The sequence below is a fragment of the Lissotriton helveticus genome, chromosome 5_1 (genome assembly GCF_964261635.1).
Source record: "Lissotriton helveticus chromosome 5_1, aLisHel1.1, whole genome shotgun sequence".
In the NCBI taxonomy this organism is placed as follows: domain Eukaryota; kingdom Metazoa; phylum Chordata; class Amphibia; order Caudata; family Salamandridae; genus Lissotriton; species Lissotriton helveticus.
The window spans coordinates 226,346,999-226,374,693 of NC_136065.1; the positions used below are offsets into that span (position 1 = coordinate 226,346,999).

Here is a 27,695-nt window from a genome sequence, read left to right on the forward strand (position 1 = left end):
TACTCAGTCGATGGATTGTCTGGATGTTACTGTGTCTCCCAAGTCCCAGTAGTGACTGCTGCAGCCCCTGCCAGCTGTTGAGGTCCAGAAGGTTACAGCCGTTTGTCGGCTGGGTCCTTGGCAGCATTTGAGGTGAAGGGTGGGGCTCACCGTGTGGGTGTGGGGTACACGGGTCCGGTCACACTATGGTGAGGTACTTCTTGGCACAGAGGCTCCTGTAGCACCACACTCCATTTACTACTGTTAAAGCAACAGCGGCAGCACAATAATCACACAGGGCATGGAACAGTGAAGTCAAAAAGTGATCAGTGGTTCCTAGTGTGTATCCTAGAAGATGTGACCCAACGGCTAGAGCAGTCGACCTCGAAGCTGGGGAATCGGGTTCAAGTCTCTGCAGGGACGCTCAACATCAAGTGATTCTGGGCAAACCACTTAATCTCCCCGTGCCTATTAAAATGAATGTGTCCGTCTGTAACGCAACTGGTGCTCATTTATAGCACAGTCCAGCCCGAACTGCCAGGCCAGGTCCTCCCTGGACCGGAAACTAGCATTCCTGGGACCAGTTTCGGGTATCACTCCTCATCAGCCAGGCTAGCTTGAATCCAGTGGCACAGTGATCACTCAACCCACTTCCCGCAGTTCGGACTGGACTCTTGCCATTGGAGGCAGAGTCAAGACTGATTTTCATATGGCTGGGTCCAAACTGGGGTGGTATGGTGAGCAATATAATGATGGATTAAACCCAGATCTGTGACTGGGGGTGAATGTATGATTTGTTCAACATTCCTCCCATCATCTGTTCTTTTTGCTTTTGTCACCAATAGTGAGAAGGATATGCCCAGACGTGGGTCCCGTGCTCACTGTGCCACTTGATTCAAGTTAGCCTGGATGATGATGTGTGATGCCCCGAAACTGGTCCCAGGATGTGACTGATGGTGCACCTCTGCTACCTGCAGGGTGTGCCCGCCCAATATAGCTAATCCCAAGATATGGCCTTCCTTCTTCCACCTCTTCTTCCCTTCTCCACAGTAGCATGAAGCTTTGGCCTGTGTCTCCCTCCTTCTCCCTGCCTGCGCTAGTCACTAAAGAGGTGTCATTTGAAAATACACTTTTATGAGGCACATTTCCACCCTGAATACTGTGGGAGATGTATCCCGTCAAGGCAGGAGAACATTCATATTCTGGGTAAATAGGGCATGAACAACCCCAATACTTGTGGGAATGTTGGGGCATGGTTTCTCCTTTTGGAAAAATATTTTGCTGCAGGAGAATTTGACAAAACTTTTGCTAGGCATGTATTCCTACGCATTTTAATGCTCCTGATTTTTTTTTTTTATGTCAATTTTTTCCAAATTCTTAAGTAATCTTATGTATTTATATTTTTGGTTTGGTCGTTCTTTGTTTTATACAGGCCGTCATTGGCAGTTCCTCTTCGCTGTGTCTTGTCCCGAGAATAAATGTACTTATTCTTTACAACAACTGAACAGCCGTGTGTGCGACGCTAGAATAGTGACTTTTCCTGTTTGTACTTCCTGGTTACCTTGGACACTATCAGATGTGTACTGGTTGCTAGTAAATTTAATTATGGGCTGAGCACCGCCCAAAACAAAGCGCCTTTTGGATCTCGCACAATGCTGGCAAAGTCACGTACCTATGCACTCCAGGCAAGTGCGAGATTTCCGTTTCAAATTAAGTCTGCATTCTTTAAATTAGGTGCTGGATTTCAAGTGACACCTGCGAGTGGCACGCCTGGTGATCGTGTTCATTGTACACACAGGGCCAGAATTAGAGCAAATTGTCTTCGAAATGAGACAGCTTTCATCACTGGCCTAGTTTTTTTTCTGACTGGCTGTTGCAAGTCTCTGGCTTTACGTTTTTTGAGCGCTTTGGCCCCATGCCACATCCAGGTTTAGATTGTGATCCACGGAACATGTTTGTTTAGTGGTGCACAGTGAATCCTGTTGCCTCATCTGATCTCAGTGACCTGTAACGCACACCGTGTAATGCAAATAGTTTGTGATGTAAAAGATTCTAACCAATAGGGTGGCTGGACTGCTTCCATTCCTGACTCTATGCTTGGTTTGAGACTTACAAAGATGTCTTTCATGAATATATATATATTTTTTTGGTCTTCTGGAGATGATGCTTCCAGCCTCAGCCTGGTTGTCTGCCCACAAGTGAACGCCATTGGTTGATCATCCCCATCCAGTGAAACCAAGCCTTAGCATTTATGCCTGTCTTATGCTCTCTGTACTCTAAGGCTTTTGACCTGGTGATGCTTCTGTTATTTCCTTGAAATCTCACTGGCGCCATTTTGTGTCTTTGCACTCGAGCAGGTTTGGGGATGGGTACATGATCACAGTACGGACCAAGTCCAGCTTGAACGTCAAGGAGGTGGTTCGGTTCTTCAACAGAAACTTCCCAGAGGCTGTCCTGAAGGTAAGCTATTCTAATGATGTTTCCAGGTATTATCCCTTTCTTTTGAAATGACAAGCCACTCCTGCCATTTACCCTCTTGCCAGGATCACGTGCTCCAATGTAAGCTGAGAAATGCCCATTGCTGCCACAACTTAGCATGTGGACATCACATGTTCTGGGATGAAAGTGGATAATAAAGTGCAAGTTATGTATTTAGTCCATGAAAACCTGAATTTTGGTACAAGGTGTGTTGAAAATAGCTCAGCAGGAGTGTGGTCTTATTAGAGTCCTATACAGGTTTACATTTTTAGGTCCCACTCAAGAGAGTGCATGCGTGACTGCTTGCAAGACATTTTGTTAGCCTAAAGAGGGCTTGGAGTCTGCCCATTGCTTACCGTTTGTTGGCTTCTTTGTCACTCTTTTTGCGGACTCTTGTTCGATCAGTGCGTACTGGCTTCACTTTCTGTCCATGTGCTTCTTATTTCCCTGGAGTAAGGACCAAGTACTGCTTCCATTTTGTTTATTTTTAAGAGTGTCGTTCCACTGCTTACACTTTCTGCCCCAGCCTATTTGTTTCTTCCAGTTGCAGCAGTTCCTAAGAGTGTATTTGCTTTTTAGATTTCTTCCACACCCTCGTTTTTCTGTTCACTATTAAGTAATCACTTGTTTAGTTTGTAACTAGGTGCTTTGTGGTTTGTGTTTCCTGATTCATAGGTTGTCTTGGGCATGATTAAAATGTTTTAGCCAAAAATACACCATGTGTTTTAAATTGGTTCATTTGCACGATTATGGGTTAGACAGAACATTCTACTGTTATCAACATTATTACCATACTATGCAATAGGCCATAGTATACAATCACAAACCAGGCCATACCATGCCATACAATGATAGGCCATACCATACAAACACAACCCAGGCCATAACGTCGTACCATACAAAACAGGAAATACCATGCTGAACAATGACAGACCTTACCATACAATGCAATGATTGGGCACACCATACCATACTATACAATGACAGGCTATACTATACTGTACAATTAAAGGCCATAACATACCACAGCATAGTATACCATACTATACAGTGACAGCCGATACCATACCATGCTACACAATAAGCAAGCTATACCTTGCTATGTAACACTATACAATGACAGGCCATATCATACCATAATTTACAAAGCTCGGCAATACAATACCATGGCACATACCATACTATACCATACCGAAACATAACATAATATACAGAAACCGACAATACCATATTATATGATGACAGAGCACACCATACTGTATAATGGTAGGCTGTACCATATCATACCAAACAATGACCAACCATACCATACTAAACAATGGCAGGCCATACCATACTATACAATGACAGGGCATACCATTCTATGCCATACTATACAAAGGCATCCATGCCATTTCCATACTATACAATGAGAGGCAATACCATACAATGACAGGCCATACCATACTATAAAAGGCAGCCCTTACCTTAGTCATACCATACCATACTATACCATGCCAGGCCATGCCTATAATGGCAGATTATACCATACCACACCATATTTTCCATATTGTTCAATGACAGAAAATACCGTACCATACCATATCCAACTACACAATGACGGACCATACCATTCTATACAATGGCATGCCATACCAAACCTTACTATAATATACAATGACTGACCATACAGTACTATACAATGACTCAATATACAATACTATACACACACAGGACATACAATATTATGCAATGACAGGCCATACCATACATACCATTCTATACTATTCAATGACTGGTAATTCCAGTCATCATTGGTTGACGATTCGAAATAGAATAAAGTTTAAGTCCTTATGTATAGTCTACAAGGCACTTAACAATCAAGGACCTCACTTTCTTAAGGATCAACTCAAACCCTATACACCCTGTAGACAGCTTCGCTCCTCCACCCTAAACCAACTAGCGATCCCACGATCCAAAACAGTGTCCTGGGGTGATCGCCGCTTCTTAGTGGCAGCACCCAAACTATGGAATACTCTCCCTCAAAACATCAGGACGACCCCCTCACTTTTTCAGTTCCGCAAACTTTTAAAGACATGGCTGTTTGACCAATAAGACTGACTTACTCCCCTACCAGTTTCTATCCCATTTCAAGTATGTGAATTGTTAGCGCCGAGACGCCTGCGGGTATTTGTTGCGCTTTACAAGTGTCAAAAATAAAATAAATAAAATAAATAAATTCCATACTAAACCATGCAATGCAAGACCGCACTATAGTCATACCATTTCATACGATGACAGGCTTTACTATACAATGATATACCATATTGTACTATAGAATGACAGTCTAATTAATTAATTAATTAATTATTCCATGCTATACTATATAATGACAGGCCATACCATACAAAGGCAGGCCCTACTATACCATAGTATACCATGACATACCACACCATACTATATGATAGTCTTTGCCATACCATACAAGGAGACGTCATACTATACAGTGACCTACCGTAATATATAATGACAGACCATATCATAGCATACCATACAATGCCAAACTATACCTTAAAATGACAGTCCATTCCATACCATATTATGCAATGTCAGGCCATACCACACTATACAATGACAGACCGTACAAATCATACTATGACATACCATACCAGACAATATAATGGCAGGTCGTACCTTTCCGTAATAAACAATGACTAGCCATTCCATACTATATGATGACAAGCCAAACCATACCATACCGGACCATACCATACTATACTATGACAGGACATACCATACCATACTATACAATGACAGGCCATATCATACCATTCAATGACAGGTCATACTGTACTATACCATAGCAGAGGAGTCTGCTGTCGAATTAAAGTGGCGGCGCAAGGGAGAATATTTTGGCCCAGTGACTGGTGCTGCCAGAAGCCTATAATTCCCTTAGGCTCAACGCCAGATCTCTCAATCATGGTCCGTTCCAAACAGTGTTTATAACGGGCCACAATTGAGAGCTCTGGAGTTGCAAGTTTCCCACAGTGCTGGTCAGTGAGTGAAAAGAAATATTTAATTAAAATTAAAAATTGTAAAAGTATACTTACCCACTGCCTCGGTTCTCTTCTCCGGTCCCAAAGGTCCATGGCTCCCACCCAGGCTCCTAGAGTCTAGTAAACTCCCCTAACCAATCCAGACTCTTTCATGCTGGCAATACAACTAACTAGCATGAGAGAAGCCCCAGGAGTGGGCTGGCTCAGGGCCTGGGAGCCTGGGCATCTTCCCCACACGGCTGTGCACTCAGTTCGGGTTTTAGAGATTTAAAGTGTACATGTCAGGCTGGTCAAACCAACATGCACACTTGCAGTGCCCACTACTCCTTCCTGCTGCAGTCCGTCATCAGTAAGGGCCTCGTCCCGCCTTTAGATTAAGCTTGGCCGGCAGTATGGAAAAAAAATGGTAACATTGTTTTATTACCAATTTATTGTTCATGTTTGCTGCGCTGCCAGCAGTGGGGCGACGCTTCGCCACCCTAATGGAGGAGTCGGTGCTGTACCATAGTCTCCCATACACATAGGCCACACCATACTCTACTATACAATGATAGGTCATAGCATAACATACTATAACATCCCAAACATTACTATGCCATGCCATACTCTACAGTAACGGGCCATATCATACCATTCCACACTAAACAATGACATACCAAACTATACAATGACATGCCATACTATATTGTAATGTACAATGACAGACCATAGTATGCAATGACTTACCATAATATAAAACGACGGGCATACCATACAGTGCCATACCATACCATGCCATATCATTCTGTACAACGATAAGCCGTACCAAACCATGCAATGACTGCCCATACCATACTATACAATGCATAGCATACCATACTATAAAATACAATACTATACTATACAATGCCATACTCTACAATGATGGGCCATATCATACCATACCACACTAAACAATGGCATACCATAACATAGAATGACAGGTCATACTATACCATTCTGTACAATGGCAGACCATAATATATAATGCCAGGCATATAATGCCATACTATACAATGAGCAGCCTTGCCATACGATAGACTACCATACCATACTATACAATAACAGGCCATACTATACTATTCTGTACAATGGTAGGGCGCACCATACCATACAATGACAGGCAATACCGTACCATATCATACCTTACTATACAATGACAGATATTACTGTACTGTACCATTACAGGCTATACCATACAATTCTATTCAATGACGGTCCATACCATGCAATGTTGGGCCATACCATTCTATGCAATGACAGGCCATACCATACTATAAAATGACTGGTGATCCAATTCTATACAATGTCAGGTAATACCATAACTTTCTATACAGTGTTAGGCCTTGCCTTACCTACCTGTTATTTTATAGCTATATGATGACAGGCCTTAGCATACCATACTGTACCAGAACTCACAATGGCAGGCCATACTATACCATGCTATATGGTAGTAGACCATACCATATTATACAATGACAAGCCATACCATAGCATACTATATAATGACAAGTGTACCATATAATATCATACCATACTGTACAATGACAGGTCATACCACACTACACAACGATAGGCCATACAGTACCATACAATGACAGGCCATACATATATTACCATAGTAGAAACTCACAGATAATGTACTATACAATGACCAGCCTAATGATAACATACTATACAATAGCAGGCCAACATACTATACAATAGCAGGCCATAGCATAACATACTATACCATGTCATACTGTAAAATGACAGGCCATAACGTACCATACAGTAGCATGGTGGACTATGCTATACAATGACAGGCCATACCATACTATGACAGGCTGTACTATATCATACTATACAATGACAGTCCGTACCATAAGATACATATCATACCATACCATACTAGATAATGAAACCCCATACCTTACCATACAGTGACAGGCAATACTATGCCAGACTATACAATGGCAGTCCATATTAGTCTATAAATTGACTGGTCATACCATTCCATTCTATAAAATGACAGGCCGGACTGTACTGTTCCCTCCCATTATTGCCATTATATACAGTATCCGGCCATACCATACCATGCAATAACAGGCCATACTATATAATGACAGGCCATAGCATACATTGCTTACTATATAACGATAGGCCGTACCAAATCATACCATACAATCACAGCCCATCCCATACCATACTATACAATGACAATCCATACCATAGAATGATGGGCCATACCATAATATATAATGACTAATCATACCATACAATTGTATACTATGACAGACAATGCTGAACCATACCATAATATACAATGTCAGGCCATACTATACTATAGGGTGATAGGCCATACCATACAATGTCAGGCCCTACCATGCTGTATAATAGCAAGTCATACCATACAATGCTATGTAACGGCAGGCCACACATACCTTACTGTATAATGACAGGTCATACCATGTCCTACTATTTCATACCATATTATACAATGACATGCCAGGCCATACTATAGTGTACAATGACCAGCCATACCACACAATGAGAGGCCATGCCATAGTCCTACCATACCGTGACAGGCCACACCATACTATGCATTAAGAGACCGTAAAATACTATACAATAGCAGGCCATTGTAGGAAGCTGGCTCTTTATATAGTGGAACAAAGCAAGGTACACTGTTTAAAGAGTCCAGGCAAACTTCAATTTGTTTAGAGGCAAAAATGATAACCTAAATGTTCTCTTTTGTGGGAGTGTGGGTGAGCTGGTAGGCTTATCAGAGGGTAGTACTCAACATTTATTGCACACAAAGACAGTAAGCGAGACACACACTCAAAGAAATCAGATACCAAAAGCTTAATGTGAATTTAGATTCCAAGATCATCAGAATCAGGTAAGTAATTTTTCGAGATATGAATTTGTACATGTTTCAAAAGTTCACACTTAGTGCAATTTCTGGATTGGTAATGTTATCCAACTGGGAAAAACATATACTGCATTCGGGCACTTGTCAGTGACTTACGAACACTTCTCCTGGACTTAAGAGGAGTATGAAGCAAAGTCCAAAGTAACACCAGCAGGTCACCTCGGATGACACCGTGGCATCCGGGTGCAGAGGTGTGTTTCAGTGTTTGGTGCTCCGTTCACTTCAACAGGTAACGGTTCGGTTGTAAAGAGGCTGCAAACTGGGACTGGCAGTCCAGTCCAGGGGCTCGCTCCTTAAGATGCTCTAGCAAATAAGGACACCATTTGTCCTCTTCTCTTCGGGCTGTGGGGCTCGGGTGCAGTGGTGCTTTTAAGTGTCGGGTTCGTGCTGCGGGAGACATTCTCAGTTAAGAGGGCATGCACAAAGAAGCTGCAAGTGGTGACTGGGAGTCCAGTATGAGCAAACCCAAGGGTGGGTTCAGCCTTTGAGGGTCTCAGGACCCTGTTGGTACCCTCACCTCCCACAGTTTCTGGCTTTCGGGCACCGGGCAGAGGTACTTTGTGGTGTTTGGTGGTGGCGTTCAGAGGCTCTTTTTGTCTTGGTTCTGCAGAAGAGAGGTAAACAGGACAGCTGGGCCACTCGGCCCTGAAGTCCCTCAACACACAGGTTGGTCTTCCACTGTGTTCGTATCTGAGCTGGACACAACAAGCCTTAGTTGGTGCAAGGGGTTCGGTACCCCAAGCCAAGACTGGCTCCTGTCAGTCTTGGCTTCCTCACACTTGGAGGGAGGATGGATATTATCTGTGGGAACACTGCAACCTCTTCCTGGGAAGCTACAGCATCAGTAGAATGGTGAATCGGACAATGCTTCCTTGGTGCCTGTTGCTCCAGGGGAGTAACTCCTTTACTCCAAGGGAGTTCTCTAGTGATTTGCGAAGCACTGGCATCCCTCTGGGTTTCTTGGAGTCTGCACAGTGGCAGGATGAGTCAGTTCCTCCACGAGGGTAAGGAGCAGCAAGCAGGCTGGCAGGGTTTGCGCCAAGTCAGTTGTTGCTCCTCTGTTCTCTGGTCTGCCAGATTGCCCATTCTGTCTTTTGTCCGTCGAATCTTAGGTCTTGGCATCAGGGGGTGCCACCTAAATACTGCATTTAGTGGCCTTATAGGGAGTCTCAGGTATTCGCCAATAGGCTACCTACCTTTAGGGTGACTACACCATCTATACAACCACTTCCTGTGGGAAGTGGGCATAACTCTGACCCCGAGGACCTAAATCCACCTAAAACCAAGATGGTGGAATTTCCCTAGTTGTGTGCACCTCTGATAACTCACCTTAGGGGTGATAATAGCCTAAGGGTGAACACACATCCTGACTAACTAATTTTCCAGCCTGTCTGGGTGCCATTGGGCCCTGGGCAGGGGGTGGGATTTCTCCTTTCTGATGGAAGTCAATCTTGCATATCACAGGTGGTGGAGGCTTTTGAGCAGGTGACAACACCTACCAGAGCAGTCATTGTTTCAGACCTCCGAGAGCGTGAACTGTCACCTCCAGGGGGTCAGAAACGCACCTGTGGTGGGTGGTTTGTTGGACAGGACCAGTGAGCCAGTACACTAGAGGTTGGTAGGTTTTCAGGTGGTATCCCTAAGGTGCCCTGTGTGTGGATGTATTATTAAACTTAGGTTAATGAAGCCAAGTTGTTTCAAAAGCAACCGCGTTTTTAAGCATAAATGCTTCAAAAGCATGTAGGATTCATACCTGAAGAACCACCGATTTAAATAACGCGAACCTTTTAAACTAACAGATTCCCTACACCACCAGTAACAGCAAAACCAGAATACAGTCGTCTTTTTGCCTACTTTTCCAGCAACACGCATCAGAAGGGACGTTATTTACATAACGAGATATAATGACCTCTTGGTAGCAGAATGAGCAGAGATATGTTGCCATGACAAATGATCTCTTTACATGTAGCACATGTTTATTGGTTTTCTGTTTGGTGAACTGGTTGAGAGATTTTGCCAAGAAAGTAATGGTCCTGTGATTAAGTATTGCCATTTCTAGTTGCTAACCTGTTGACCTCTAAGCATCGTATCTTAAAAAGCACCATTCAGAGGTTAACTAAACCCTTTGTATATATGTATATATATTTGTGTCCCCCTTCCACCTTTGTTCTTTTGCTCACAGGTACCTTCGGACCTCACATGAAAACAGATTAGCATATCTCTTTTCCCACAATACCTTGAGAATAAAATGTATTCCCTAGGGTAAACTCACCTTGAGACACTCACTGTCTCACTACGCCTTCACCCTGGTCCTGAAGAAAGCCCACCCGACCTACATAGGCAAAATAGGGGCTGAAACATTTCGACCATTTTTAAGGACTCTTAAAGTGCGGGAGACCCATAACAAAATCTCAGAACGCACTACTTTTCTTCTCTTAAACCAATATCTCGAATCCAGAACTATTAAACTGACCACTGGCTGTACGAGTATTTTTTAACCCACTTATGACCCCTACTTCACTGATCACTACTGCACTAACCAGGGGTATACCTCCAGGTGGAGGAAGCACAACCACTAACCCCATGGTGATGCTGTCACGTGATTAATAGGCGGAGAACCAAGATATACCGCCACACTCCATCCGTTACACGTGAATAAGGGTTTTTGATTGGGACACAGAACACAATGAATTGCTAACCCAGGTTATGCAGGACAAGTGATCCATTCCCCTCTTGATTTTTTGGTATTATTAAATCCATCACAGGAATCCGAGGAGTTAATTAATATGAGGTGTTTGAAATCAAATACCATAGGTTTCAGTGAAGCCATTATGTAGCTGGGAAACTCGTTTTGACCAGTGCCAGTGATAGAGCGCGCAGGTCACCCAACCAACAAAATTTACCATACACGTATCGGGCCCATATATTTCAATACACCAGGATTTATTAATCGGGCGACCATACACCCTACTACCAGTAACCCAGTTCCTTCCTATATATTTCTATTGTACCCGACTTACCAATCCACCGTCATGGGTACCTAATGACCACGATGAATCAGGGAGCTAGCTGTGAAGAAAAGGCAAGCAAACACAATACCAACTTCATATCCTTCTGTATTTCATAAAGACCACAGACTCCGGGGAAGTTTTAAAGATTTTATCTAGATTTCAGATTCGGACAGCATGAGATTTATAACAAGTAAACAAACAATAACCAAGATAATGAAGAGTACATATCCATAAAGGAAATATATCAAGCTGATCATTTATGAGTCTACAGTAAGGTGAGAATGAGGAAACAGCTAGGCAAATAATTTCAGACTAAAGGACGGGGAAGAATAAAGATCATACTAGAAACTTCACAGTAAAATATTTCCCCATGAAGAGGAACTACGGGTAAGGTGAAAATAGACCGTACTAATAAACTGGTGCAATTACTTGAATCAACTAAAGATGGGTAAAAATAAAGAACATCTGTATATCATGACCTGGAAAGGAAATGTACTCAAAGGATGGGTAGAAAATGGAACATGCTAGAATAACGACAATAACGTATGAGCTTTCATTCAGTGGTTGACGAAAAAGCATGGAAAATCAATATGTGCAAAGATATGTCTTTATTGAAGCAAAAGACAGAAAAATAGAAAGGTGCAGTATAGAGTTTCAGCACTATATTTACCTAGAATGGTGTGAAGACCAACCCTGGCCACAGGTCAGTTAAGAACAGGAGGGACCCCAAAGGAAACCCGTCATCAGCAGGACAGCAGGTGCAGAATAGACACCCCAGGACAGGACAGGAAACCCAGATTAGGATCAGGACAGGACCACCAAGGCACGACCAGCACCCGCAGTTTGGAAGAAACGCCTGCGCTCCACCCTCTCTGCAGCTATCGGCCAGAACCCCGATTGGGTTTATCGATTTCCCCAGCAAAGTGCTCCGCCAGCACTTAAGGTTTAAAACCTCTCGAGTCTATGGAAATTTCGGACAGAGTGCTCTGCAGCCCTCTGTATCAAGTCACCTATTGAGTGTGTTGGGTCAGTGACAGGTCAGCTATTCGGACAAGTCTGACAATTTCTCTAGCTAAACCTAGGCTAGTTATACTGTTTTCGGGTCAGTGTACCACCCCCCCAAATGTTGCAAGTGTCAGAATCCCCAATTTCGATTGGTCCCCAAGTAGGATAGGTCAACACACCAATCACATTTCAATTCTACAAGCCTATATTAACATATTCTGGGACCGCCTATTGATTTTGGGGTTCCCATGACATACTCTACGGAGTACAATGAAAACTTATACAAATGTAGCATTTGCAGAACATTTTAGCTTGTTCTGCTAGGTGAGGGTGCATCTTCCCAGGCACATCTTGGCTGAGACCTTTGGTTGGCTGGGTTTCAATGCCACCGACAGAAGACTTGTCATGCGCAGAAGGGTAACTCAATATGGATTCACGAGTGTCTCGCAGACCCTCAAGAACGCGGTACATGAAAAGTAAGCGAAAACAAATTAAAACACAGAACTAAATGATTACACTGTATACCATGAATTGCTACTCTATACCCCTTATTTCATATAAACTATTGGCATTAAGGTTAGTGCAAATAAATAACAACACGAAAACATCAGCGCAAGCTTCACCATGTGAGGACACCAAGCGGCCATATTAATGTAATTTGCGCAGGCGCAAAGGTTCCCACCAGAACTGCAAATACGTTACGTCACGTCACGTGAGTGTGACTAACGCATGCGCAGAAGAAAACCCGCCAAGCAGCGGCCATTTTTAGTGACAAACGTTATTAAGGTTAATACACACATATGCAAGCATCTCTTGGATACCCCAAATGTCAGAATAAAAGGGAAATTAATAAGACAAACAGGTTGGATTACTTTGTTACATATTACTCGAGGTTCATGAATTCAAGCAAGTCGCGTAATCTGCGAATCCTTGCTCCATCACCAGTATAAACCTTAGGGTGGCTTCCCTGTTCACTTGTATTGTAGGTAATTGAACTGGCCAGTACAGGGATATATCTGCTTATGTAGATATGTCCTCACATGTAATATAATGCACCCTGCCTTAAAGCTGTAAGGTCTTCTGTAGGGGTGACTTGCACATATTATGTGTGTGCCATGTTGTGTTTTCACTTTTTAGAGCACTTTGCCACTCAGCTTGCAGTGGCAGTCTTCATGAGTTTGGTGCTGGGTCCCTTAGAGTGGCACAGGATATGCTGCAGCTCTTAGGGACCATCTTTAGTACCTATGCCCTAGGTACTCTGAGTACCACTTACTAGGGACTTACAAAGGTGCTAAAGGTGTGGCCAATTCGGGATCATTTGACCAGTTACCTTATTTTGGGGGGAGAGCACTGGTACTGCGGACCTGGTTAGCAGGAACCCAGTGCACTCCAGTCAGAGCTGCATCAAATATTGGGCAAAAGGTGGGGGGAATACTGCAACAAAAACCCAGTTTTCTACAGCCATATCGTAGCATACCATACTGTAGAACGACAGGCCATAACATAATATACAATGAAAGGCCGGACCATGCCATACTGTACAGTGACTGACCATAACCTACTGTAAAATGGAATCTCATATGATAGCATACCATACCCTGCTATGCTAATGACCAACCATAACATATCATACTTTACAATGACAAGCCATACCATACTGTACAATGACAGGCCATACCATACTGTACAGTAACAGGCCATACCATAATATACAATGACAGGCCATAGCATACCATACCATACAATGACCAGCCATGCTATGTTATGTTATGTTATGTTATATATTTCTTATAACGCGCACTGCTAGTCGAGACTGTCCTGGCGCGAGAGAAGATTCGAGTGTCAGAAGAAAAAGAAAAGAAAGCATGTGGATTACGTGACTTGCCTGAATAAAAAGGTTTTTAAGTGTTTTTTAAAGTAAGCAAGGTTTGTCGTGTGTCTCAGATGGTCAGGGAGGCTGTTCCATAACTGGGCGGCTCTAACCGTCATGGATTTTCCCCCGAGGCGAGCTCTCTTAAATCTGGGAGTGACCAGATGTCTGAGGGAGGCAGATCTCAATTGTCGCGGGGGATGGTAAAAGGCAAACCTAACACTGAGGTAGGGTGGGCATGGGCCGTGTAAGGCCTTAAAGGCCTGTGTCAGGATTTTGAAACGCACTCTGAGAACAACTGGGAGCCAATGAAGTTCCACAAGTTGTCTTCGTACACTATGACATCTGGGGATGTTAAATAGAAGCCTCGCTGTCGCGTTCTGGACTACTTGAAGTTTGCGAAGCAGGAAATCAGGGGCGCCCACATATAATGCGTTGGCGTAGTCCAGACGCGAAAGGATGAGTGCTCTGGCCACTGTTTCTTTCGCTTCCTGGGGTAGAAGTGGAAAAAACTTCCGGAGAGTGGTAAGAGTCCCATAACAGGTTCCCGCCAATCGCGAGATCTGATCTCGGAAGCAAAGATCAGCGCCAAACCAGATCCCTAGGTTCTTTGCAATTCCACAATTTCCAGAGGGGCACGGCAATTCTGTGGGCCAGATGGATTCCTTAAATCCCACTGGGAATTTGCCATATAGGAGAATCTCCGACTTGTCCTCATTGCATTTGAGAGCAGCCTTGGCCAGCCAGGCAAATACTGAGGACAAGCATAGTTGGACTCTCTTTGTATCAAGGTTGTTCTTGTCCCACGTGAAGAGAAGCTGGGTGTCATCGGCGTAGGCCTTTATTTTTGCACCCAGACTCTCTGCAAGATAAACCAGGGGGGTCATGTATACATTGAAGAGCAGGGGGCTTAGAGTCGACCCTTGGGGGACTCCAGTGTCCACCCTGCTAATCGATGAATGGTAAGGGGGGAGCCAGATTTGTTGAGAGCGGTCAGTGAGAAAGGACTTGACCCATTCGAGAGCCGCGCCAGTGATGCCAATGTCCTCTAACCTAGAGATCAACTGGGCATGAGGAACCGTGTCGAACGCGGCAGAGAGGTCCAATAAAATTAAGGCCGCTCTGCCACACAATAAAATACAATACCATCTTTAGAATGACAGGCCATACTATACCTTACCATACAGTGAATGGCCATACCATACTGTACAATCCTATGCCATACCATACTATAAAATTACTATCCATGCCATACAATTCAATTATAGGCCATACTGTACCATACAATATTAGGTCATATCATACCCTTCCAAACCATACTATGAAATGACAGGCCATACCATACAGACAGGCCATGCCATACAATGGCAGGCCATACCGTACCATACAATGACTGACCACACCATATCGTACTGCATAATGGCAGACTACTACACCATACCATATACTGATAGGCCCCACTATACCATACTATGCATTGACAATCCATTCCATACCATATTATAAAATGGCATACCATACAATGGCAATCCATAATAATACCATGCTGTGCAATGGGAAACATATCATACCATACTTACAATGATAGGCCAAACCATACTATACTTTACAATTACAGGCCATATCATACCATACTATAGAATGCCGAATGATATCATACACTTCCATACTGTACAAAGATATACCATACCATACAGTGACAGGCCGTATCATACTGTACTATACAATGACATACCATACTGTACTATGCGATGTCAGGCTGCATCATACTATACATTGACCAGCCATATCATACTATACCATGATCCTGTATCGTACCACACTATAGTATACCATGCTATATGAAGCGGACCATACCCTAATACACTATATCATACTGTACAATGGTGGGCATACCATAATATACACTGACAGGCCATGCTATATCATACTATACCATAGTATACAATGACATACTACACTGTACAAAATCATACTATACCATACTTTACAGTGAAAAGCATACCATACTATATTATACAGTGAGCTCTCATACCATACCATGCAAAGATAGACCATACCATACCATGCAATGACAGGCTGTACCATAGTCATGCCATACCGTATTACATAGGGGCAGGCCATGCCATACCAAACAATAACAAACCATACTAATCAATCACAGATCATACCGTACTATACAGTGACAGGCCATAGCATACAATGACCAGCTATACCATGCTATACAACAACAGACCTTATTATGCCATAGAATGGCAAACAAGATGATACTGTACAATGAGAGGCCATACCATATCATACTATACAGTGACCGCCCATACCATAGTATACAATGACTTACCATACCATGCTATACAATGAGATGCTTTACTATACAATATCATGCTATACCATAATATACAATGGCAGGCCATACCATACTATACAATGACAGGCCATACCAGAATATACAACGACAAGCTGTGCAATGCATATTGTACCCTACCATACTATGCAATGGAGGCCATACTATATTATACCATGCAGTACAGACCATGCCACACCACACTTTATAATGGCAGAGCATACCATACCATATTATACTATGCAATGGCGCCATGCTGCAGTCATACCATTTTATACAATGACATCTGAAAGAGACACGTTAGTATAGATTCCTTACCTTAGAATATCCCCAGGCGTCAGACTGGATCCGGAAACTTTTGAGTAGCAGTACCTTTGCGCGTCGGTAGGCGTCGTCTGCGGCTCCGTGTTCGTCGTGGGCGCCGTGATGACGTCGTCGGAGTACTTAGACGCCGCCTCCGCGTGCTGACGTCAGTTCTTCTTTTTTCCGCGCCAGCAAGCGCTGATCTGGAAAAAGCAGTAACCCTAGTCAATTTTTGACTAACTTTTTGATCGTTTTTTGATCATTTCGCAAAGTCTTTCGACTCCGATTGGTGCCGTAGGGATGCCCGACTTTAAGCACTGCGAGGATTGCGACCGCACGATGTCGGTCACGGATCCTCACCACCTGTGTTTAACTTGTCTAGGCGTCGATCACGACGACAAGGCCTGCTCCGACTGCCGGGCCCTCTCTTCGAAAGCCAGGCGGGAGTGGTCCCGCAGGCGTCTCGAACTCCGGCAGTCGGTCCCGCGCCGCGAGAGGTCTCGGTCCCACGGGAGGTCGAGGGACAGGTCGCGGGCTCGGAGCCACCACAGCTCCGAGAGTAGGCCGCACTCCTCCGGGTCGAAGTCGTCGTCAGGTAAGAAGCACAAGAAGTCAAAGAGGCGTCATCGCTCTGCGGACTCCCCCCGACGCTCGCGCGATGCGGCCGGGAGTTCGGGTGACACCGCCCACGCGGCTCCGTCGGAGTCGCAGGCGCCGCGTTCAGCTCCACACCCTCCGGTCCCTGGGTTCAACGCGACGCCGGAGGAGATCGAGCGCTTCCTCATGGCCATGAGGAAACTCTCTCCTCCGACGGGCTCCGCGGCGCCTTCGGGCCCAGTGGACCCGTCTGGGGCCTCTAGCGGGTCGGGGGTTTTGGCCCCGACGCCAGCAATCGGCTGCCTTTCATTCCTTTCGTGGCCACGGAAGGGGTGTACCCAAACGTGCTGCCAGCCACGCTCCGCAGGGTAATACCCAACGCGGTGGCGGCCGTGGGAACCGCCGTCCCGGCGGTCGGGGACAACGGCGAGGTCAGTCCACACCTTCCCCCGCAGCATCCGCCTCAAAACCCTCCTAGTCCGTGCTTTCAGGCCCATGTGACGCCAGTGGGGGGCAGGGATCGCCATCACCACCTCCACTGGCGCACCGTCACTTCGGACAGGTGGGTGCTTCAGATCGTCCGAAGGGGCTACGCCCTCCCCTTCGAGGCGACTCCTCCAGCCATGCCACCGCAGAACCACCGTGTATCGGGGGATCATTTGCAACTTCTGCAGGAGGAAGTTACGGCCCTCTTGGCCAAGGGGGCCATCGAGCGCGTTCCTGGGCCAGAAGTAGGATGTGGTTGCTACTCCCACTACTTTCTGGTACCCAAGAAGGGCAAAGGGGGCCTACGCCCTATCTTGGATCTAAGGAACGTCAACGGCTTCCTCCGGAAGGAGAAGTTCAAGATGCTGACACTGGCTCAGGTCCTAGCTGCCCTGGACCCAGGAGACTGGATGGTAGCGTTGGACTTGCAGGACGCTTATTTCCACATCCCCGGCCCACCGGCGCTACCTGCGGTTCACGGTTGGCCACGAGCGGTATACAACGGTAACCACGCATTTTTTACAACGCAGTACCGTTACCACGCTACTTTTACCACGCAAGTCGATACAACGAATTGCGCAGGGGGGCGCTCCAGGATAGTAAATATATTAATTTACTATCCAACTCCTTTCCCTAGAGTCCACGGGGACTGGAGTTGGAATAGTAAATTTACTATCCAGCGCCCCTCCACGCAAGTCGTTGTAACGACTTGCGTGGTAAAAGTAGCGTTGTAACGGTACGCGTTGTAAAAGTACGCGTGGTACCGTCATATATCCGCCACGAGCACTTTCAGTATACCGTGCTCCCCTTCGGCCTTACCAGCGCCCCACGGGTGTTCACAAAGGTGATGGCGGTGGTCGCAGCTCATCTGCGCAGGTTAGGGGTTTCAGTCTTCCCCTACCTCGACGACTGGTTGTTGAAGGCGGGCTCGCCCCAGACAGTCGTCAGCCACCTCCAGACTACGGCAGATCTCCTGCACCGGCTGGGGTTCTCCATCAATGTGCCAAAGTCACACCTGTGCCCCTCTCAGAAGCTCCTTTTCATCGGAGCGGTTCTCGACTCGGCGCGGTTTCGGGTTTATCCACCCGAACAGCGGGTCCGGGATATTCAGGCTCTGATTCCCATCTTTCAGCCGTTATCCCGGGTCTCGGTCAGGTTGACGCTGCGGCTTCTGGGGCTGATGGCCTCCTGCATCCTGCTGGTGCATCACGCCAGGTGGCGGATGCGGGCTCTGCAGTGGGACCTGAAGTTTCAGTGGGCCCAGCATCAGGGCAACCTATCCGACCACGTCCTGACATCGGAGGGCACTGCGAGAGAGCTGCAGTGGTGGATCACGGACCGCGATTGGGTCAGCGGCAGATCCCTCTCCCTTCCCCAACCGGAGCACGTAGTTGTGACGGATGCATCCCTCCAGGGCTGGGGAGGCCACATGGGAGAGGCGGAGATCAGAGGCCTCTGGTCTCCGGCGGAGGCCCGGCTCCACATCAACCTGTTGGAGTTACGGGCGATTCGTCTAGCACTGAAAGCATTCCTCCCCTCTGTCCGGGGGAGTGTAGTGCAGGTGTTCACGGACAACACCACCGCCATGTGGTACTGCAACAAACAGGGCGGGGTGGGGTCGTGGACCCTTTGCCAGGAGGCTCTGCGCCTCTGGCAATGGCTGGGACGCCAGAGCGTGACACTGGTGGCTCAACACCTGGCAGGTTCTCTGAATGCCAGGGTGCACGAGCTCAGCCGTCGGTGCATGATGGATCACGAATGGCGTTTGAACTCGGACGTGGCGCAAGGCCTCTTTCAGCAATGGGGAGAGCCTTGGTTAGATCTATTCGCCACCGAAGAGAACGCGCAATGTCATCAGTTCTGCGCGTTGGAATTTCCAAGGCGGCACTCGCTCGGAGACGCTTTTCGTGGCGAGTGGAGCTGCTGTCTACTGTACGCCTTTCCGCCTATACCACTTCTGCCCAGAGTGCTGAAGAAGATCAAGCGCGACCGGGCACAAGTCATCCTTGTGGCTCCGGACTGGGCACGAAGGTACTGGTATCCTGAGCTACTCAGTATGTCAGTCGATCCCCCGGTTCGTCTGCCTCTTCAGGAGGACCTTCTGTCGCAGCAGCAGGGGAAGGTCCTCCACCCGAACCTGTCCAGTCTCCACCTCCATGCTTGGAGATTGAGCGGCGACAGTTGAGGCCATTTGACTTGCCTCCTGAAGTCTGTAACGTCATTCTGGCAGCCAGGCGTCCCTCCACAAAGTCGGTATACGCCTGCAGGTGGAACAGATTTGTGGCATGGTGCACAGCAAAGGCTGTGGATCCTCTTGCTGCCCCTCTTTCTGAGGTTCTTCTCTTCCTTCTTTCTGTTGCCCAGCAGGGCTCTGCTCTGGGCACTATCAAGGGCTACCTTTCTGCCCTTTCAGCCTTTCTGAGGCTGCCTGATCAACCTTCTTTGTTCAAGTCCCCTATTGTAAATAGATTTCTAAAGGGCATCACACACACATTCCCTCCTGTTCCGTTTGTGATGCCTCAGTGGGACTTGCACCTGGTTCTTACGTTTCTGATGTGCGCTCCTTTTGAGCCACTTCACAACTGTCCTCTCCGCCTTCTTACTCTGAAGACTGCTTTCCTGGTTGCCATCACCTTTGCCAGGAGAGTGAGTGAGCCCCAGGCCCTTTCTTGTACTCCACCTTTCCTTTCTGTCCATCCGGACAAAGTGGTGTTGCGTACTAAGCCATCTTTCCTGCCCAAGGTTGTCACGGCCTTCCACATCGGGCAGTCTATCACCTTGCCAACCTTCTTCCCGCCACCGCATCCCTCTAAAGAGGAAGAGCGGCTCCACCGTCTGGACCCAAAACGTGCGCTCTCATTTTACTTGGATCGTACACGCCAGTTCCGGGTGGATGACCAACTCTTTGTTGGTTACGTGGGCGCTAAGAAGGGGAAAGCGGTGCACAAGAGGACCATCTCCCGGTGGATCATCTTGTGTATCCAGGCATGCTACTCCTTGGCTAAAAAGGAGGCCCCTGTTGGATTGCGGGCTCACTCTACCCGAGCCACGGCGACTACAACTGCCCTGGGCCGGGGAGTGCCCTTACAAGACATCTGTCAGGCAGCTACGTGGGCATCGCTGCACACGTTTGCAAGACACTACTGCCTGGACAGCCAAGTACGGAGGGATGGCTTCTTTGGCCGTTCTGTCCTCCAGTACTTTCTGGTGTGATTATTGGTTCGCAGACCCACCACCTGGTTGGTATTGCTGGGGTATCTATTCTAAGGTAAGGAATCTAATACTAACGTGTCTCTTTCAGATGCACAAGTTACTACTTGTGTAACGATATATCTGTAACAGACATTAGTTAGTATTAGATTCCTTACCGACCCACCCATCCTCCTCGTTTTGCGAACCGATATCTAGGGTTAGTTACCCCCCTTTCAGGGCCCTAGTTTCAATGGCACCAGTGTTGGTTTTTAACATGGCTCTGCGTTTCTGGCGCGGAAAAGCTGTGTCTAGGAACTGACGTCGGCACGCGGAGGTGACGTCTAAGTACTCCGACGACGTCATCACGGCGCCGACGACGGACGCGGAGCCGCAGACGCCGCCTACCGACGCGCAAGGGTACTGCTACGCAAAAGTTTCCGGATCCAGTCTGACGCCTGGGGATATTCTAAGGTAAGGAATATAATACTAACTAATGTCTCTTACAGATATATCGTTACACAAGTAGTAACTTGTGCATCTATGCTATACCATGCCAACTGTACAATGACATGCTATACTGTACCATACAATATCATGCTATACAACGACATTCATGCCATACCATTCTACAATATGACATATTATACCATGGAATACCATACTATTTTATAAAATGGCCATACTGTACAATGACAACACATATCATATCCTACCATACAACCACAGGCCAGACAATACCATGCTGTACAGTGGCAGGCCATAACATACTATTTCACACCATACATACAATGATAGGCCACACCATACCATCCAATACAATAATATTTAATTACATGCTTTACTATACTACACTATACAATGGAAAATTATATCATATGCTTCCATACTGAACAATGACAGGCCATACCATACTATGCAATGACAGGCCATACATGCCACTCCATAGTATACCATACGATATAATGACGGGTCATTCCATATCACTCTATATCATACTGTACCATGGCGGGCATACCTTACTATTCAATTGCACACCATACCATAGAATGACAGACCATACCATACTATGCTGTACAGTGAAAGTCCTTGCCATATCATTCCACACAATACCATACAGTGATAGGCCACAATATGCCATACAATGACATGACTCACCATACCATGATACGCAATGACAGCCCATATCATACCATACCATACCATATCATACAATGACCGGCCATACTATTCCATGCAATGGCAGACCATTCAATACCATACAATCATATACAATTGCAGGCCATACCATAACATACCTACCATAACTAGCAGCCCGTCCCGACGTTGTCCGGGTATGAAATAGAATGTGTGTATTTGGCAATGGCAATTTATTTTAAAATCTCACGGTAGACAACATTTTTTGTTTCATTAGAATAGGGACGGAGAAGGGCCAGCTGCAGCCCTGGTTGATGTTAGCAGGCGCGTGTAATTGGTGTAGTGATCCCCCGCCTGAGCCCGGCTACAGCCCTGGTTGATGTTAGCAGGCGCGTGTAATGTAATGTCGTTGAATGAGAGAGTTATCAGCCATGGGTAAATCCGTTTAATGAGAGAGTTCAGTGACAGCGAGTAGGATAGGCTGCAGTAATTGTCCCCGCAGACACAATCATTTGCATGTTCCCCCGCTTGAGGCCCAGATGCAGGCCTGTTTGATGTTAGCAGGCGCGTGTTCCCCTGCTTGAGGCCCAGCTGCAGCCCTGGTTGATGTTATCAGGCGCGTATAATTAGTGTACTGATCCGCCGCCTGAGCCCGGCTAGAGCCCTGGTTGATGGTAGCAGGCGCGTCTAATTTCGTTGAATGAGAGAGTTCAGTAACCGCGCGCAGGAGAGGCTGCAGTAATGTTACTTACCAGGCCTCCAGCTGAACGCGTTTGTCATGCCCCCAGCACACGGCCACAGCAGACGATCTTCTGATTAATGTACGACCCACATGGCATGAAGGGCGGAACGTAGCACACGCCCCCAGCGTTTCTCACGCCCCCAGCGTGCCCATTGATGCGGCGCAATTGCGTTCACGTGGCATGAAGGCCAGACACACGCCCCCAGCGTTTCTCACGCCCCCAGCATGCCCCATGATGCTGCGCAGCAACGTAATTGGCGCTTGTATGTACGACTCACATGGCATGAAGGACGGACACACGCCCCCAGCGTTTGTCACGCCCCCAGCACATGCCCACGATGTGATGGCCGTACCACACGCCCCCAGCGTTAGTCACGCCCCAGCCCACGCCCACAGCACAACGCAGACACGCCCACAAGGGACTACTTTGCTGGCACGGTTCTTTTACCTCTAAATGTATATGGTGTCCTACGGTACAATTGTAAGTCTTGCACTGTATGATTGTGATGAACACCACTGTTTCTTAAAAAGTTAATAAAAACAATTAAAAAAAAAAAGTATATGGTGGCAGTCTGCATAGCCTATGTCATTCTGCTGCAACTGCCCTTTCCAACGCTGTATTGGGTGTTGTGATTGGTGCTATGGTTACTGAGATTACCCGCCTCAAAGGTTTTGGCTCTCTCTTTATAATATTAGTATAGATATATTATGGCAGACCATGCTATACAAGAGCCCTTACCATACCATGCTCCACAATGAGGGGCCATACAAAATACCACACTGTACACTGACAGGCCATCCCATCCCGTCCCATCCCATCCCATCCCAACCCAAACTACAAAATGACAGACCGTACCATATCATACCATCCAGTGACAGCCGAAACCATGCTGTACTGTACAATGACTGGCTGTAGCATACCATACGATGATGGACCTTACAGTACTATACAATGGGAGCGCATACAATACATTTCTATTCAATAAGAGACTATGCCATACTATTCAGTAATTGGGCGTACCATACTATACAATGACCTAACATACTATGCTATACAATGACAGGCTATACCATACCGAGTTATACAGTGACATGCCAGACCTTACTACACAAGAATAGGCGATACCATACTATCCAGTGACGGGCCCTACCATAGTCATACCATTCAATGACAGACCATACTATACAATGACAGGCCATACCATACTATACAATGTCAAGCCATACCATACTGTAGAATGAGAGGCCTTACCATTTCATAATATACAGTGACAGACCATACCATACTCTACAATGAAATACCATAATATACAACAGGGCATACTGTACCATACAATTACAGTCCTTACCATACCATAGAATGCCAAATGACATCATACTCTTACATACTGTTCAATGACAGGCCATATCATACTATACATTGCGAATCCGTATCTTACCATACCATACAATGACATACCATACAAGGTCACGCTGTACCTTACCATACCATACATTTACATGGCATACAGTACTATACCATGACAGCCCATACCATACTGTTTTATTCAATAAGAGACCATACCATACAATAACGGGCCTCACTATGCAGCAACAGATCATACCTTACCTTACTGTACAATGACAAGCCATGCCATATTATGCTATACAATCAGCAGGCTTACCCATTCCTGCTTCCCCTCCCCATCATTGCTTTCACCACCCCCTCCACCTCATTCTTGCTTGCCCCTTCCCCCCCACCCCTCCCCCCATGCATCCCCTCCCCCCACCCCTCCCCCATGCATCCCCCCCCCCCCAGACACTTTAGTTTTTGGCTCTATGTTTTGCCTATGAAAGTAAAACATATAAAATGCAGAAAAGCAATGACATGCCCAGTCACGCTGTTGTACAACATGGCTAAAAAATATTGACAAAGCCAATAGATCTCGGTAGTCGTGACCTATTGGCTTTGCCAATATTTGTTTACATATTGATGCTATTATCTGCCTATCATATTAGCAGCAGGGACTGCAGCATTGCAGGCTACTTTCTATCTTTGACCAAGCGGGTGACTCCATGGTGTACGATGCCAGTGAAAAGTACCAGGGCAGTCAGACAAAATGTTTGAAACCATGGATTATTAGAGCATAGGTTAAGGTTGATGTGAGTGTACTTGTGGGAAATCACCATTGAATAGCCTACCACATGCACAACGTTTTACAGGAGGACCAACAATGACCTGTAGACATCCATCTATCCAGCAATCTTACCATTTGTTTTTATTTTACAGTTTATTGCAGTGCGGTCACTGTTCTCTTCTCATAATACCGCTGTGCCACATGCCTTAATATTTTTAAAAGATGACACAGATACTAGGAACATTAATAATACAAAGGGAATGGTCCTTTTGAAAACATTGTCAACATTGTCACCCCATTGATATCCACAGGGTGGACTGGTATATTGCAGGCTGCCATTAGTGGCCATAGGTTAATTATCTGTGTTTTAAACCAAACACATATATATACAAGGCATTGTTATTTTTAATGCCAATAGCTCAAACTCTCGCAAATGTGAGAGCACTTTAATGTTGGCCACGCCCATTTATTTAGACACTGCTCACGGTATTCAGGTTACAGTGAGCCGTGTCTAAACAAAGGGGCACGGACAATATTAAAGTGAAAGCGCATATGGTGCGCTTTCACACAAAGTAAAAATAAATTAAGACACGTTGTGCGCGGCCACTGAAGTGAAAGTGGCCCGCACTATAAATTAATAAAATAAGCACGACCGCTAATGTGAAAGCGTCCAGCTTTAGAAATAATTAAGCGCGGCTGCTAAACTGAAAATTAAACTGAAATTAAATAAGTGAAAAAGTGCAGCCTCTCTAGTTTAAGCGGACCGCGCGTAGTAATTTAAATTGATACAGTAGTCCGTGCTGGATCACAACTCAGTGCAAAGGTGTGATGCAGCTCACAATTTGGTGGAATTGACTGATTTTTCCAATCATTCTGGGCCGCTAATAGACTCTGGACTCCGTTTTACATAACTTATACCGCACCTTTCTACGTTTTTGATTCTTGAAGTGTTTAATAAAACGTTCATGGTGGACAGACATGAAATGTGACAAGTTGATGGAAATGCGCACTGAGGCAAACCTGCAGAAATCCGAATTCCAGTAAATTCATGGAGCAAGACAAACCATGCGTGACACTTATGGGTACCAGAGTTGTGAACATTAATGAAAGACCGCAATATCCAAAGTGAGAGCTAGTGAAACAGAATGCCCGTCAGTGAAACGTAAAGAACACTTTGTGTATCATCTGCTTTTTAGAGGCTCCAGACAGTTTTTGTTTTGCGTTCTATATGCCTGTGAACAGTGGCATATGTTTAGTTTGTTTATCGTTTGTAATGACTGCACACACACACACACACACACAGTTTTTAAGAGGGTTTGCCGCTTTAGCCACATGATTTGAAAATTCTCACCAGTGCATGTCTCAATGAGATTTGAGGGATCCGAAGATAGTCTATAAGCACGGCGTAAGTAAACTCGGGGTGTATATGATTGGTGCTCAATATGTGCCACTGTGTATTCATCTGTAGAGTTTTGTTGCCCCAGTGCTGTTATTGAGAGGCACTGAGGATGAGTAACCATACAGAATGCTCTTTGGTGAAGATTAAACAGTGTTGTTTTGGGAATGAGCTCCACAGAGTTTGTAAAGAATGGGAGAAAAAGAATATTATTTTGTTTATTGAATTATCGTTTCTCTGTAGGAGCGGCATCACACCAAGGTACAGTTTCAGCTCAAATCTGACCAGATCTCACTGGCCCAGGTATTCAGCAAAATGGAGCAGGTGGTAGACGTGTTGGGCATTGAAGACTATTCCGTCAGCCAGACCACTTTGGACAACGTGAGTACTTTGATCCTCCATGCCTCCCTGTTCCTCAGAGAGACATCAGCAAGGGCTACTAGACCCTGTTCCTTGGGTGGACATCAGTAAGTAGCATAGACTCTTTGAAACAGTACTGCTGTAATGTCTCTTCAGTTACTTACATTTCTTATTCCCATAAAGCAGTAATTGTAGAGTGGAGTGGATTACCCTGAAAATTTAACAATCCTCTGTCTCATTTGACATGCCTTATCTTTCCACCTCCCTGCTTCTTTTTGTTCTCCATCTTTCTTATTGTGTTCTCCTTTATTTGCTTTTAGCTTACTTTGTGTTTTTATCCAACTTGGTTTTTAAGGCCCTGTTTACCATTTTTCTTCTTGGCAATATTCTTTTAAATGCCCTTTTTCTGCTTCTTTACTTTATTTACTCATCCTTGCTTTCAATCTATTTTTCTTTTTTGGTTATTCGTTTCTTTTCTTACATTCCCTCTTTAATGTGTTTTACTAGTTTCCTCTTTGTCATTGACATTTCATTGCTGTTAGTCCACCTTTCGTTTATTTACTCCTTCTTGTGTAAGTGTTATCCTTTCTCACTTTTCACATTCCTTACTACTTCTCACAATTTTCTAGCCAACTCACTCCATTCTCCTGACTTTTCCCAATTACCACTTCCCTTAATCTGTTTCATTCATTTATACCTCCACCTCTTCCCCAA

At 45.6% G+C, this 27,695-nt stretch overlaps 1 protein-coding gene across 1 annotated transcript in view; it reads left to right on the plus strand.

The window, feature by feature from the left end:
* Positions 1–27,695, plus strand: part of ABCA2 (ATP binding cassette subfamily A member 2) — a 693,258-nt gene that overhangs the window by 649,971 nt on the left and 15,592 nt on the right. The window contains exons 46-47 of the mRNA XM_078642051.1: positions 2,337–2,439; positions 26,865–27,002. Of these exons, the coding sequence (XP_078498177.1) occupies positions 2,337–2,439; positions 26,865–27,002 (241 nt within the window). The remainder of the gene's footprint in view (positions 1–2,336; positions 2,440–26,864; positions 27,003–27,695) is intronic.